We start from the raw sequence: 15,257 nt of genomic DNA, 5'->3' as shown, positions 1-15,257 counted from the left end.
AGGCAGCGATTATGGATATGGAAAGCAATCATCTGATAATAAGATCATTATCTTCCAGGGGCAAACCCGTTTCAGCATTTGACGATGAGCCGATCAGCGACCCGGTGTGCACTGGCTATCTACGTGTAGACGAATAGCTAAGCAGGTTGTGACCCAAAGGTGAGTTCAAAGTCAACGACCAGAGGTGAGACTTGAGTGCTTTGACAACAAAACTCCGTGAACTCGACCTGTATGTCAATCATGACCATGCTTATTGGGGCAAGTGTCATCTTGATGGTGAAGAAGTTTTAAAGGCCTGGTATGCAGTCCACCTTCTTCTAGGCTTGTAATCAAAGATGAAACGGTAGTCGTTGTGACTCAAGCGATCAAGTGTATGGCAAAGAGCAATGTGAAGATCGAACATGCCTAGATAGGTATGATCCATGACGAGGCAAGAGAGATCCTCCCAATTCCCTCCTGGCTCGATGGGCGTCTGTTTCTTGCGTTGGATTTTGCCGACTCAGGACTGCTGAAGGTTGATTCTGTTCGAAAACCGGAGTTGCCGGTCTAGTCGACTCGTCGATAGCGATCGAGATTGTCACGAGGAAAAATTGCAAAGCCAATCACATGTGGCTTGAAACGTGGTGACAGAACATTTTTTTTGAGCGGGTCTATAGTCTATTCTACCCTTTGCAAGCTCCCAGGCCTCCGGATTAACGCCGTGGTTGAATTGCCGACCTTGGTATAGATAAACTCAATGTAATACAACGCTGCCCACTTCCTATCCTTCTCTGCAGACTCATCCTGTTGTGTACCGGGTACACCACATGTACATAATTCCGAAGAAATTCCTCCCTGTTGTACAACTGGAAGAAAAAGTGCCGTGAGCGATATATGCATCATCCTCCGACAGCAGTGTGACTGGCTGCCATGTCCCTCGGTCTTCTCCTTCCTTTCCTTTCTCTACCTAGGTCATGGCTTGACGGGCTGGGTCAGCCACGACTGCATGCCAATTTGACATCCCATCATGTTGTGAAAGCCAAAAATGTCGCAGAATATCCCCGACAAAAGGCAACCTCCTGTTGTGAAATGCAAACGAGGTACGACACCAAAGCACGATGACGCCGATGAAGGAATCCAACATGATGGAAAGCAAAAGAAGCCACAAAGCATATTCTGTCTGGTAGAACTCCTTTTTTCCGATGCAAACCAGCGGGTGTTCCTCCTCTATGCTGTGCTATTCCCTCACACCTCCCTTCATGTCCCTTGGCCTTGGCCTTTTCTGGAAGAAGTAATCGTCCAGTGCCCTGAATGCCGCTCTCCTTGGCCGTTGATGCGATGCAGCCAAGGAGACGGGGTATCCGTGCCAAGCCCATCACCGCAAACGCCACTGCCACACGGGGACAGGGGCATCACAAGCGGCTTGATGAACCGACTGGCTAATATCAGATGCAGTGGTGTCTCTGAGATCTGACATTTTACGGTCGGTGAACTCTAGGTAGTCCGAGTGTTGTCGAGCAGAATCGTGGTGAGTGATGGTGGTACAAGACCGAGGTCTTGTTGACTGCCGAACGCTGAGTACTTGGCGCCATATACTGAATGAATAAAAGGCAAACGATGCAACGCCAGCGCAATGAGTGCAATGCAAGCCGAAACCCTAACCCATAGTCGTGCGCGTGGTGCACGGTACTCTGACACCATTCCCAAGCCCTAATGCAGACCAAAAACCGAGCAGATTCCATGCGTTTTCAGTGCCGAGAGCTCATCATCAAACCAAGTGCAGCTCGGTCTTGGCGCTTCAGTGAGTTTTGGCTGATGCGTTGCGTGGCCGAACTGCTGAATGGAACCCAGTTTTGCTAGTCCGTTCCTGATGGGTGTTGCTCAAGTGGTGAGGCGTTCGAAGCGGTTCAACCTTCGGGGGTTGTGAACTTCGAAGCTGATGACTGCGGGTTTGTCTTCGAAACTGATGTGTTGACGAGCCAGGGGTCTTTCGACGACCTTGATGGGTGTCTGAGTAGGCTTTGCAATCGAAGACACCTTTGATAGGATGTGAATGCTATCATTGTCGTCGTTGAGGGAGCGTCTATCGTGGGGGTAGGGGGTAGGCGACCGGTGGCGGGGCGACTTGGGCCTGCTGAAGAGGAACTCGCCGCGCTTGTGTTGGTGTCTAGACATGGAGGAGCCCATTTTGGATGTTTGTTTGTTTTGAGTTGACTGAGTGGTGAAGTAGGTGTGGTAAGAGAATTGACTTGAATGTTAAGAGAGATAGATTGGTGTATGTATCTGACTGTGAGGGGTTTACCCAAAGAGAAGAAGCTCTGAAGACGTTTTTGTTGTTGGAGATGTAAGATGGGATTCGAAGTGGAAGAGGAGGAGGAGAGGCCTGGGAATGAGGCCTTTAAATGTAATGGAGGAGGAATATGACACTGGTCATGGAGATCACAAAAGCCAAGCTCCAAGCCAAGACAGAGAGCGGGCTGCATACGGGCTGACGAAGAAGATGGAGGAGACACGCGGACCCCCACCAGAATCACCAATGCCCGGCGCACAACCACGGGCATGGAGTCGGCGATGCAGCGAACGGTGGTGTCTTGGAGTGTTCATGATGCTTATTTCTTGGCAACATGATGGACCGGCACGATCAGATTGGCTCAGATTGGACCCCAAATGGCGCACATGGTGGGCGCTATGCCCATTCAGTGCCATTGCAGCCCACTTGTAGTGTGGTGTCACGGGCGCGTTGTTGTACACCTTGACGAACAGGGCAAGCTCGAGTTCCACTCCTCTTGCACCCTTCGGCACCTGTAGCTCGGCACCTCAGGATATCTGCTGCGGGGTTGCTGCCGAGTGCGACTCTTGCACTGCTCACGAGTTCACCACTATCCACTGCCAACACACCCCGATTGATGGAGATATCACATGAAGCTATTTTTGATAGTGTCATCATTTCCAACTTGACGAGGCATGCCTGTCGCAAATCCGGGGTTGTAAGGAGGAAGTTGGGCCAAGCATCGCTACACGGGCCACCATGTCGCTTGGGTCTTGGTCTCTTGGCAATAGCAACAGCAATTGTCTACGCAACGGTATTTTCCGCCCACAAGATTGGCATCTCTTTCCAATCGACCTCTAATCTCAACAATACAGTACTGCACGCTTGGCGGTCTCTGGGCGGTCGCCAAGCCGACACCTAATCCTCGCTGCAGATCCTTGGCTTGGCATCGTGACCCGCCGGCCCGATTCGGCAGCAGGCGCAATCGAGCGGCTCATCATCAACACCTCAACAACCTGTGAGACGGGCAACTCTAGCCTTGACACTTCCGTCTTGCAAGGTCCCGTCTTCCTGATCTAATAAGGTACGCACGCAGTTTCACAGCCTCACACAGCTTCAAACCACTGGCAACCGCCAGAGTCTTGGTCCCAAACCACAGATGAAGCGCCAAGACGGGGGCTTGCCTTGGCAGATTGCCCATCGCGAGATCGCTCCATCATCCACAACTCTGCCCTGCGAGGCCTTGGAAATACGCAATGTCCCAAGCCATTGCAGGTCCCAAACAGCCACCACATAACAATTCCATCAGGGCGCAGTTCAACCCGCCGACCACTCCGGACAACCTTATCATGATGATCTGCGCTTCCAAGAATCTAGCGGCCATTACGCACACGAGCAATACAGACTATCGGTCTGCCTGGCACGACTCGGCACTAATATTGACATCGCTCAAAGGGGTAGGGACTTTGATGTTTGCAATCTCGCCGCCCAATGCCAGGTCATCGACAGGAGGTAATATCACATCATTCCCCCCTCGACTCTTCACTACTACTCTTGAGTCGCGCAATGCCTCCCTGCCAAGAGACGCTGTGCGCGTCGACAACGATATGGACAAAACCTGACTGACGCAAACTTGGAGTAGCACAGCGATCCAGCGATCCAGCGATCCAGCGATGCGATACAGTAGTCGAGAGACAAACTGACAAGCCAAGAAATACACAACTTGCTTAGCTACCACGAATTGAGAATGCCTCGACTAGATGGTTGCACCACCGTTCCTAGAGCAAGATCGGAATTGGGAGACGAAACGCCGGCATGGCAAATCTGACAGACAGCCCGCAACATCCGAGCCATAACGACGTCAATCACGACCGCCATCTTCCGCTCTTACTCGTCAAGGTCTCCATAAGGAACCCGGGCTCTATCACGGAAACCGCTGACTGCCGGCGCTCCTGAAGGTTCAACGAGCTGAATGTGGACTGCTGGAACTTCCAAGCTGACCTGGTCAGAATGACCATTACTAACCCTAACCCTCAAACCCTCGCCGTCCCGGGCCCCTTTTTCTTCATCCCCCCTTCTTCTCGTTCCAACGTTGGCACGCAACTGACAATACTACTACTACCTCACCTTTAGCCGCAGCATCAAGTTCATATTGAGACCGGCCACCGAACGCCAAGCACAAGCAGTCCGCTATGTATGTGGCTGCCGTCACCACCGCCCTGTCAGCTCATCTCACGATGTAGCCCGAACTCGATACAGACAATTCGCCAAGCCGTTACATCTACTGCTCCGAACCCCTTGGCATTCCCAAGATTCGTGAAGATTGTCCGACGGATGTCTCAGACTCTTTCCCATCCGTCCATTGTTGATAGGCAAGTGCCGGGAGGGGGTGACGAAATACGAAAGACCTTGTTTCCCTTTGCCTACCTACCTACCGAGCCTCCCGGTTGTTGTTTGCGAGAAACAAAACCACGCGACAGTTCAAAGAGACCTGAAAGATCTGGACCGATGGTTGGCATGCTCATAAAAGTGCATTTTGGAGATGAGTGAATGCCAGATGCCAGTCCTCCTCATCGCCAAGTCTTTGCAAGACACAGGTTCCGAGTTCACGGCCGACTTGCTCCCAGGTTCACGGTCTAGACTGTCAGACCTGCAGAGAGCCTCAAGGAGACCGGAACAAGGAGCCTCCTCGTTGAGGCCATCAAGGAGCGGGATAGACCGCTTTCATTTCTTTCCAGATTTTGGGGAAAAGCTCAAAGTATGCAGATGTTGGATTGCTAACTCTGTAGAGGTTCGTAACGCCCAATACTTCAGCCATCATCTAATTCCCAGCGCAACCACTGCCGATCTCGATATCACACCCTGCCACGGTATCCTGCCCACGGGTAGCGCCCAGAGGCTCCTGGCGAACAACCTCAACTTGATCCCCTCACCAGAACGCCGTGATATGTCTGCGCTCACTCAGAACGAACGTCCTCCGCATCCCATGACGCAACTGGTGCGTGCACAAGTTGGCCGTCCATCGCCCGCTTTGCTTTTCAACACTCAGAAACGAGCTGCTGTGTATCTGACCATTCCTCCTCTGTCCTATTCATCCAGGCCACCGCTCAAGAGTTCAACACATAAACGTGCTTTCTGGGCCAAAGCGAAGACTTGTGGGCTGTTCGAATAACAAGCTTTGTCTCCGCTTTCTTTCGGCAGATCACGCTGAACTCGGTGTCGAAAGAACCTTCTGTGCGTTCAAGGCCGTTCACCACCACAACAAAGGCATTGGCCTTGTCAGACTCCAGCTTGAACTCCCTATGGGAATGCATATCCCCTGAAAGGCGGAACTCTATCAGCTGGGATTCGCCGACAGTGAAGCGTTCTGGTAGACTGGCCCGGTAAATGCTCGACTTCGGCACCGCAGATACAGATCCTTCGTGTTCCGTCATGGCTTTGTCAAGCGCTGCAGCAATACGTCCTATATCTATCCAAGGACACGTGCAGTTGTCTGGTTATAATAAAACAATCAGAAACATTCTCTTGGTTCAATGGAGGTTCCGGAAATCACTTACTGCAGTCTTCATCCTCAACCCACAACTCAACAACTGTAGTATACCGGACCCAGATAAGGCGCGATCCATCAGCTGACTCGAGGGCATAGTTTCCAAGCTTGTTGTTTTTCGTAGGTCCGTAAGTTCGCCAATCGTGAAATTCCAGGGGCTCATCCTTCATTGCCTTGATGGCCTTGACGTAGCTGTTACACTGGGTGACTGTTACACTGGGTGACTGTCACATTCAGGTCATAGACAGAGTCGCCAGGCCCGGATGAATCCTTTCGTTCGCAATTCAAGTAGAGCATTTGCCGAAATCCATGGTTAGTGAATTCTGCGCGGTCACTGTAGCGTTCAACAAGAGCCTTGGGAAGGTTCATGCAGCAAATGGCCTGGAGAGTGCTGATATCCAAGGGAAGATGAGTGACGCGGCATTCGTGACCATCGGGAAAATCTTCGTTCAGGCCCTTTGCGATGATGGATTCAATTGAAGGGGCAAGTAGCTGAGCGACTTGAGCTTTGGGGTCTGGTCCTGACATCGTTGGCAAATGACGGTGGAGGGGGGGGGGCGGTGCGTTGCGGCAAGGACTGGTCACTAAGTGAGGCTGGGGTGATGTTGTCCGTCGATGTTGTTGTACTGAAAGACAAGTGAGGAGATAGGAGTCGAGGTATAGAAGGAGAAGAAACAGGATATTCTCGCGGGGGTGAGGGAGATATTTATACTTGATGAGTGAGAGGTCGACCTCTCCTTGAACCCACATCTACTCCATCCAATCTGATCAACTGGAGGCAGAGAGGTGCGCAGTTCTCGCAATCATCTCGAACACCTACGGGGAAAGGGATGAAGGATCTACGGTAAAACTTGTTTCGTTTGTTGTCATGACTATTCATCCATTTACGTTGCCTGCTTACCGACGGTGAGCAGGAAAAAAACTCTCTCTTTTATCTCAACTACTGATCAAATCGGACGAGCTATGAACTCTGTGCGAGGCTCTGCTGCCTAATAACCCGCCACAAGCCAAACACCTTGATGATGCTGAACTTCGGTCGGGAGTTCATTTCATTCTTCGCCTCAAGATAGAGTTTTCCTTATTCGATAGAACCCCCAACAAACGGAAACGGATTTGTTGTCCTGCCTCTTGCCAGGCGAGGAAATCTCTAGCAATTGCAGTTTTATATTTACCAGAAGACGAGTTGACCACACGAGCTTGAAGTATCTGCGCCAAATTTACACCGTATCTTGCTCTTTCCATCTCAACATCATCTTATTCATAACCGCTCCCTGTTAGTCCCTTTCCCCTTTGCCGTCTGCGGGTCTGCGACTTGCTCCCCGTCTCATCGAGGTAGGCCCGTCTCAGTTTGTTTGTTCACCCACTTTAGTCTCCCATATCAGCTTTTCCATCGCAGCAACACACGACACCTTCGCGGAGCAATACATGGCTAACTTCATACAGCGGAAGGTCATTTCCTGTGAAATGACTCAGCCCAAGGGACTGTAGCACGCTCGATTCCCATCATCACTAATGGCAATCTACTCTTCTTCCGCCATCTTTCATAACCCTGTAGATCTAAGCTGACAGCCCTCATGAACTAGCTGGCTCATCTTTCAGAATGCTTTCTAACCTCTCCAAGCTTTCTAAGCTCGTAAGGCAATCCGAGCCTTCGTCGGTGTCGGATCTATCAAAGCGACTGTAACATTGCAGATCAAACACCTTCTCCGCAGGCCACATCGAAGTCTTATGAGCAATTCGAATGACCAGCTGCGCTTTCGCTTTCACCTTCCGACAGACCACCTCAAGCTCGTTCTCAACGACACCTTCAGCCGTTCTACCCTCAACCGGACCGTAGTTGGCTGCTTTAATCACCTCGAAGGCCTTCTCTTCTTGGTACAACACGAACTCCCTGTGGTAATCGGTGCTTGGGCAAAACTCAAACCTCAGTAGCTCCAGCTTGTCGAGAGTGAAGCCGGGCGGGATGGTCGCACTCCTAATATATCCCTTTGGAACAGTCGATATAGGCCCTTCGTGGTCTTTCATCGCTTGGTCGAGTGCCGTCGCAAGCCGTCTAACGTCTATGACCAGACCCGTGCTCGAACCTGGAGAGATTGCTCAATGGTCAGTTTCTGATGTTTTTGTTTCCTCAAGATACGATGTGTAACAAGTATCACTTACCACTAGACTGGCCTGTGTGGTTGGTGTACAGTAACTCGACTACGGTGGTCAACCGCACCCAAATGAATCCCGTTCCTTTTTGATTCTCCAGGCTGTAATTCCCAAGTCTATATCTCGCAGACCCATATTCAGTCCAACCCTTGCGGCCCTTTGCCCAAAGAGCGTCCCTCATTGACTTAACGGCATTCAAGTAGCTGTTGCACTGCCTAATCGTCACACATAGTCTACCTGGAGATTGGTCGGGATTCGTAGGGCTGTTTGGTCGACAGGTGAACTCGATTGTGCGTTCAAGACCGTAGTCCTCGAAAACATCACAGTAGTAATCTCTCCGAACAAGGATTTTCGGGAGGTTGACTCGACAGAGAACTCCCAGAGTGGTAGGATCCAAGGAGAGGTGGGTGGTGAGCATACCGCGACTCCATGGAAAGTCCTCGTGCCGAGCCTTGGCAATGATGGACTCGACGGATGGAGCAAGCAGCTCGGCAAGCTCAGCTTTGTCAGGTGGTATCGACATCGCTGCTAGTGAAATTGGGAAAGGTCGTGTTCGTAGAGGGTGATCGAGTGAGCAGTTGGAAAGCGTTGATCCTGCTCGACTAGGCAGGACAGGTGGTCGTGAATGTGAGACGGATGGAAAAAGAGGAGGGAGGATTCGGCCATGCTTGGGAAGAAATTGTGAGTGGGATCGTGAGTGGGAAGTGAAAGCTGTATCCACGGTCCGCGAGCCCGGGAAAGTGCGAGGGTGCACCTCATAACCCTCACCGGATGCTCTTTCTCATTTCAGATTCTCATCGTACCTTCCTCATATTTCTTGTCAGAGTTGCCCACAGGAGGGGGCAAGCTGAACGCCCCTTCCGCTTGTGGACGGTAGCTAAGCACCGACTTGCGATCTGCTCCTGCTCTTGCCGATGATGAACAGAGCGACTGCGTCAAATTCTGCTGCCCAGCACTTCGTGGCAGGCCAGATGTACCTGACGTCATTGAAGCATCGTGGGTGGTTCTTTCACTTATCCGATAGTGAGACGACTCAGAGGAAAGAGCAAGAGGGCTCCAACTCGGCCCGGCGGACGTTACTCTCTAATTTTTTTACCAGATGATAGGTAGAGGTAGCAGTTGGGGACGACCTGTGGTACACGACCCCGGAGTTCCTGTCTCCCTCCTTCTTATGCGATACAAAATTCTTTGTGCTGGAGACTCCAGCTTTTTTACTCTTCCGCAATCGTTTTGTTGTCTCACGAATCTCCTGCCACAGTGTCACTGTTCATTGGATGACCACGATGCCCAGGGAAGCTCGAGAGTAGTGTGCTCTCGGGAATCGAATACCTTCGAACTAGATAGCTGACCGCCGTTTCTGCTTTCGTCTCAATAGTAAACCGGTTACTCATCATCCTTCATCAAGCCTCAACTACCAAATTTGGGGTGTGACCTCGTCAGGCGAGGTCCGTACCAAAGCAGGAAGGTCTGGCCAACGGGGCGGCAACAGCAATCTGGCCGTTGCTAAAAATTCCAACGCTTGCCCAATACTTGAATTTGTACACACGGTCAGCGGACCACAAAGTTTGATTTTCCAGGCGTTTGGCAATTTGAAATTGTGTAAATCCTGTCATTCAACCATTCCTTGACCATTCCCAAAGATCAAGCGTTTGGGAAATCAAATGTTGGAAGAGTTTGAGTGGTTCTTTTACTATTGAATAACCGTTTGAACAGGTAGGTTCGAACGGCTTAGAAAGTCAAGGATTAGGCAACCGCTGGCTGGACCTCTACTCACCCATTACGGGTATATATAACCTTCTTTTCTTCCCCTCCACCGTTATGTACTCTTACTTTTCTCCTTGACGTCCAACAACTCGGCTTCACAACTACTTCGCCAAGCTCCTGGAACTTCAAGGACACTCAGCACCTTACCTCTTCTCGAGTGGCCAACACGGTCCACCACTTCGTTGCAGGCCATGGAATCTGATGACGACGTCTCGTTATTTTACACTCAATCACTCATTGCCGAATGCAAAAATGAGGATTTCGGAGAGCCGGACACTACCACCCTTTTTCCTTTGGATCCTGACACACTGGATAACATCTGCCGCGTGAATATTCCAGGAGTCCCGCTCACGAAATATGGGGTTGACCCTGGCTACTCCAGGCATGGCTTTAATCAATGCCTCTCCCTCCACACCGGAGCCGACTTGAATTCATTGGAGGTGAATATTACTCAGTGTTGCAGCCATTATAATGCCCTCAGGGCTATGGATGAGTTCATCGACGATCGTGGGAGCGATTCGGTGTATGCGCTGAAATGCGAGGGACTGGGAAACCATGCAGTCGAGATTGAGTGTACCGACTCCTCCGTCTATGAACGCTGCACCGTAGCAATCTGGGTAAGATGGACGACTGCGATTGAGATCCGGTCAAGCGGCAGTAAGTAAGACGTCCACTCAAGGTGATATAAGCATCATCAGCTAACGTCCTCGGTTTAGAGCGAGAAGAAGACCCGGAAAACCCGCTCGTTGATATCAAGCGGCTCGCTTCAGCTCTCGACACAGCTATGAAAGAACACAAGGGCACCATCTCTCAAGTTCCGAAGGTCACTGTCGGCTTGGAGCAATCGGAAATCCCACTGTTCAGGGAGGAAGGTCAAATTGAGCACATCCAGATGACGTTCCAACCTGAAACCCACCCGAGGAAACCATTCCATGTCGAAGAGGCACATTCCAGCGGTGCTAAGTTTGAGATCGGCTGCGATCCCATTTACTCTCGAACCGCCCCCCGTAGCAGGGAGCATTTGATCTGGAAGCCCTATGGCGGGGAATGCAGCTTCCCAGATTATGGCATATTTTTGAGATGCAAGAAGCTCGGTCATGCAACACTCAGGATCAAGATAGTCCACAAGTCGTCACTGTGGCCTACCATTGAGACATTTAACTTACACTGATCACTTCTCAAATACGAGATTTCGGCCTAATAGAGTTTGAGAGCGTTTAGGCTCGTCCAAGCACCGGGTATATTTTCCAACTCCGTCCAAGACCCATAACACTGGAGATATCACATAGCAACCTCATAACTTGGTGTCGGGGACCAGCCCTCGCCATGTTACCCAACCATTTTTCTTTCCAAGCCCCAAGCCCCGAAGCAAAACACCAAAACGCCAATGCCGGTTTCTAAAGTTTCAACTCACGATCATGCCCCGTTCAGTCCGAGAACACCTCCTCACTCTCGTCATCAGATTCATCCTCCAACATTTTCACTTCCGAAAGGACTCCTTCCGAAATGACTCGGAAGAGGTGATTCTGTCCTTTCACCTCTTGCTCCAAGCTGAGTTGATGTTGTCCCTCTACGCCATGCATATGAGAGACACTCGACGAGATGCTGCATAGGGCTCGCAACACTCCAGACTCGAGCTTATGGCCGAAGGCCTCAAGACGGTCAAGGCCGCCTTCCAACCTTGAGGCGAGTAGTTCCAAGTGACTGGTTCGGGGACAGGCAACTAGAGCAACGTTAATGTCAGGACCTTGGTCAAGCTATGCAATACCAATTACGTACTTCCAAATTCCCCCATCCGTTGTGCCTGTCCCAGTGCAAGTTTTGTGCCTCTGTTTGCTTCTTGATCTGTCCCACGTCGAGTAAATTTGTGCGTTCATTGTGCGGAAACTGAGATATCACTGCTCACCTTCGAGAAGCTTCTTGAAAGCATGAATCATCAAGTACGTGCTGGAAAAATGCCCGTTCTCTTTGAGCCACTCGCAGCTCACTCTGACGCTTTCCAGCTTGTTGAGAAATCTTTGCTGATATTGGTCACCGTGGGCTATGGCTGCCATGGCACGTCGGTCTGCAGAGCAGGGTCAATTGGATGACTTTTCCAGGGAAACCGGCGGTGGCAACTCACGTTTCGGCTTGACGAAGAAGGCGATTCCTTCTTCGATAGCTTCGAGGATGTCAACCACAAGAGCGGTTGCCGCTTCCTGGATGTTCTTGTCCTTTGGATGGAGCATCAGGAGGACCTCAATTTGGGCGAATTGCCGCTTGAGGGCTCTGAGGTCGAGAGATGCCCTAGCATGTTCGCGTACTCTTGATGCTACGATTGCTGCCTGTAAGATGAGAGCCCATTTAGCATCATCTCTTTTGTGGACATGGATTCTTGATCGCTTCCCGCCTTCCATACTTACATCAACAAGCAGCTTAACAATCCCCATAACCACCGACATATATTCCAGGTCCTTGGCAAACTCGATGGCCTGAACTCCTACATGGCCGTAATCGGCCACCTGGCGACACCGATCTTTAAACCTTCCTCGGCGTCGGCCAAGATCCCCGTCGTAACGCTCCCTCGCCTGTACGAGACAGTCCTCCACTTCTTCCCAGCTGGATCTGTGTCGGATGTTGTACTCGGGCAACGGACAGCACGGGCCCTCCCGCTTCTGCAGCTCACGCATTGCTGGACGGAAGATCTTGTCCCAGAACTTCATGGTGGAGATGGCTGGCAGGGCAGGCCTTACTGGGATCTTGTTGCTGCTGCTCCTGGTGAAGTTGGATTTGGCGGGCGACGAAGGATCGAACTCGTGCGCTGGCGCGGGGAGGTCTTTGATGTGTTGATGGAGAGCGGAAGCTATGCTGAATCTCCTGTTGTCTTCTTCTTTGAGTTTTTGGCATGAGCGTGACCGGCTGATTTTGTGGATGTGAACGTGAAGGTGACCCATGTCCACGAGCATGTTGGACAGATACGAGATGTGATATATGAGATGCTACAGTGTTGAAACTGGTCAATGAGGAGCGTGAAGTGAGTTCAAGGACTTCGGAAGTGAGGTTTTGCCTTTCTTCCCCTTTGCGTAGGTAGTGGGAGAGGACCCGGGGCTAGGTGCCTTAACATCTAAGACAAAAAAAAAGAAAATGAAAAAAACAAAATATGAAAAAAAAATTGAAAAAAATTGAAAAAAAAAAACCTGGGTGGACACTTTCAGTCCACGCGGAGCCTCAACTTGCTCTGCCCTCTCCACTGTCGCCGGTCGAGCATCGAGCCGATCAAACGCGTGAAGGCATTCCCATTTCGTCCATCCGCTGCCCTTATCTTGCAGCTTTTTGTACGACCATAGCAGAAAGCAGGAATTGTCTGCAGCGGCTGAAGAAAAAAAAGACTGGAGCCACTAAGGACCCTTTGAGAAACGCGGCGTGCAGGCAGCATGCTATGCATGGTTTAGCATGGGTAAAAATGGGGTAACACAGGAGCCCAGGAACGTTTTGTTTTGTCTGATATGACGCTCTGCGTGTGCCGGCTCCAAAGCCACGTCACTCGTCCAAACTGAAGAACTGCTTCGCCAAGCCGGTGATCGAAAGATTCTTCGACTTGGAATGGGGGTTCGAAATGCTCCTTGACCCCGTGGCCAGCACTCTGAACCCTCTGGGGTATATCCGACATTCCGGGTAGCTGGTCTCCCAGAGTCAAAATTGAGTTGGGCTGCAAGGATCACAGCCTTGTTGCTTGTTTCTGTGAGGCTTCCACGGAAAGATTGTCGGTAGATCCTCTAGCCGTTAGGCTTCAACGCCGACCAACGCAAGCGGATCAGCTGCCCCCCTCCTTGCCATCCCACCGATGGGACAGAGTGCCAAGAAACGTCGGAGTGCCGAAAAAGGCTTCTTTCAGCTCGAAACATCCATCTCCACGTTTCATCCAAAACCCCCTGCGTAAGGGACCGTCGATTGTTTTGGCTAACTGGCGAATCTTTTTCCTGGAAAAGGACTTGGTCAACACAGGATATTCCTAGGAGCCGATCAACCGTTGGCCGGTCTCTGTGGAGCGAACTCTATACCCTTTTGGTGGTCCAGTCCAATTGAGGCCCTTGACCTTTCCCATTCAGCATCAAACACTGATTCGATGACCTGCTTGTTGGGAGATGCAGGTGTCTGGCGATCCTACTGCAGTTGAACCCTGGAAGTTTTGTCAGATTGCACGGTTATGTGAATGTAGAGAAAATATGGGTTAATCGCTGTATTGATCGAGTGTGTGGAGTAGAAAGATTGCACATACAGGTTGGGGGATCCCCGAGTATTAGGAAGGTCTACAACGTTATTAGGGTAGTTAGGAGGCTAGTCTTCTTATAGAACCTTCGTCTTATTGGCTAGATATAGCCTACTAAATTAATATACCTCCCTAATTAAAATCCCGTTTAAGGATGAAGTTGAAGCTATTTATATATCGCCTTCCCATTTTTAATTATTTCCTCTACGTCTTCTAATTTAATATAATCTATTACATGTCCCTTTTTTTCTTTCTTCTTCTTAATTAAAGTTATTCCTAATAATCCCCTAAATTCTATATACTTTTACACAGACAGTACCTTCGTTAAACCGTCTATAAGTATCTTTACTATCTCTAAATACTTAATTTTAATAGTTCTAATTGTAACTTCTTATTTAAATTAGTGCTTATAAATATTTATATATTTTAATTTAGTTACTAACTTAGAGGCTTCGATTATTATTACCCTAATCGTTTGTTTATTATTATAGTCGATAGTAAGGATAGGATTTACGAATTTTATAATTAAACTTTATATTAGACGTATTATAAAGATAATTTCCTTTACTACGTTTAAAAGGGTAATAAACTCTACTTTAATTATTAATATAGTTACTGTTGTTTATTTAGTTGTTCCCTAGTATATTAAATTATTAAAGAATTTAATTATAAAACTGTATAAATTCTTTCGATTTATAGAATTATTTATAAAGGATATATTTAATGTAATTTATAGGATGTCCTCGCTTTTATAGTATAGCGTTATATTTACAATAGCGTATAAGTAGTATAATATTTTATTTATAGTTTTATAATAATTTAGACTAGGGTTGTGATTGTATTTGGCGAAGCGGCTTATAACGAAAGTAATATCCAATTGCATTATAATTATTACGTAGAGAATAGAGCCGATTTTAACTTAGTATTAATATATTGACTTATTAAATACTTAATTTTTAAAGGGTACGAATTCGATATTAGTTATAGGTAATTATATTATTTTTTTATCATTTATAAAGCGATATATTTTTTATAAGTATAATTATTGAAATAATTAAATTTTTCGTACTTTATAGTCTCGTATAATTTTAATACTTAGAAAGTATTGTAGTTCTTTACCTTTAATAAAATAGTATTACTTTTTAAAGCCATTTATATACTTATAGGCTTCTTCGCTTTTATTATAGTAGAAGGTAAAAATAATATTATTAATATAATAGAAGACAAATACGCCGTTATTGACGAAAATATAGAGTTCCTTTAGGATTGTTTTGAAATTTAAGGCAGTGAACGCATTA

The 15,257-nt window shown here is 48.7% G+C and overlaps 5 protein-coding genes across 5 annotated transcripts; 1 reads left to right on the top strand and 4 right to left on the bottom strand.

The window, feature by feature from the left end:
* Positions 1–1,860: 1,860 nt before the first annotated feature.
* Positions 1,861–2,166, bottom strand: B0H65DRAFT_423694 (uncharacterized protein; the record flags this gene model as incomplete). Its single annotated transcript, XM_062824474.1, has 1 exon — positions 1,861–2,166. One exon carries the CDS (start codon positions 2,164–2,166, stop codon positions 1,861–1,863), a length of 306 nt encoding a protein of 101 aa, XP_062682976.1.
* A 3,189-nt stretch (positions 2,167–5,355) lies between these two features.
* Positions 5,356–6,323, bottom strand: B0H65DRAFT_441476 (uncharacterized protein; the record flags this gene model as incomplete). The annotated part of the gene is made up of 3 exons (XM_062825527.1): positions 5,356–5,717; positions 5,806–5,995; positions 6,027–6,323. The coding sequence occupies 3 exons, from the start codon at positions 6,321–6,323 to the stop codon at positions 5,356–5,358; spliced, it is 849 nt and encodes a 282-aa protein (XP_062682975.1).
* A 1,044-nt stretch (positions 6,324–7,367) lies between these two features.
* On the bottom strand, positions 7,368–8,469 carry B0H65DRAFT_423405 (uncharacterized protein; the record flags this gene model as incomplete). The annotated part of the gene is made up of 2 exons (XM_062824454.1): positions 7,368–7,872; positions 7,964–8,469. 2 exons carry the CDS (start codon positions 8,467–8,469, stop codon positions 7,368–7,370), a joined length of 1,011 nt encoding a protein of 336 aa, XP_062682974.1.
* Positions 8,470–10,282: 1,813 nt separating this feature from the next.
* Positions 10,283–10,857, top strand: B0H65DRAFT_571260 (uncharacterized protein; the record flags this gene model as incomplete). The annotated part of the gene is made up of 2 exons (XM_062830476.1): positions 10,283–10,367; positions 10,427–10,857. Coding segments are annotated over 2 exons (516 nt in total), but the record flags the coding sequence as incomplete, so codon positions are not given.
* An 88-nt stretch (positions 10,858–10,945) lies between these two features.
* B0H65DRAFT_461643 (uncharacterized protein) lies at positions 10,946–12,884 on the bottom strand. Its single transcript, XM_062826607.1, has 5 exons — positions 12,113–12,884; positions 11,833–12,034; positions 11,617–11,775; positions 11,490–11,555; positions 10,946–11,433 (listed from the first exon to the last, which is right to left on the bottom strand). Exons 1-5 carry the CDS (start codon positions 12,653–12,655, stop codon positions 11,138–11,140), a joined length of 1,266 nt encoding a protein of 421 aa, XP_062682972.1. The 5' UTR covers positions 12,656–12,884; the 3' UTR covers positions 10,946–11,137.
* Positions 12,885–15,257: the final 2,373 nt, after the last annotated feature.

Source organism: Neurospora tetraspora, assembly GCF_033439725.1.
Source record: "Neurospora tetraspora strain CBS 560.94 chromosome Unknown B0H65scaffold_3, whole genome shotgun sequence".
In the NCBI taxonomy this organism is placed as follows: Eukaryota; Fungi; Ascomycota; class Sordariomycetes; order Sordariales; family Sordariaceae; genus Neurospora; species Neurospora tetraspora.
The sequence above is the reverse complement of the archived record's forward strand: the minus strand, read 5'-3'. Positions and strand labels throughout refer to the sequence as shown.

Coding starts and splice junctions, on each gene's coding strand:
- B0H65DRAFT_461643 (XM_062826607.1), bottom strand. CDS start 12,655: ATGCTCGTGGACATGGGTCACCTTCACGTTCACATCCACAAAATCAGC. Junction 12,035..12,112: donor TTGTTAAGCTGCTTGTTGAT/GTAAGTATGGAA, acceptor CTCATCTTACAG/GCAGCAATCGTAGCATCAAG. Junction 11,556..11,616: donor TTTCAAGAAGCTTCTCGAAG/GTGAGCAGTGAT, acceptor GACGTGGGACAG/ATCAAGAAGCAAACAGAGGC.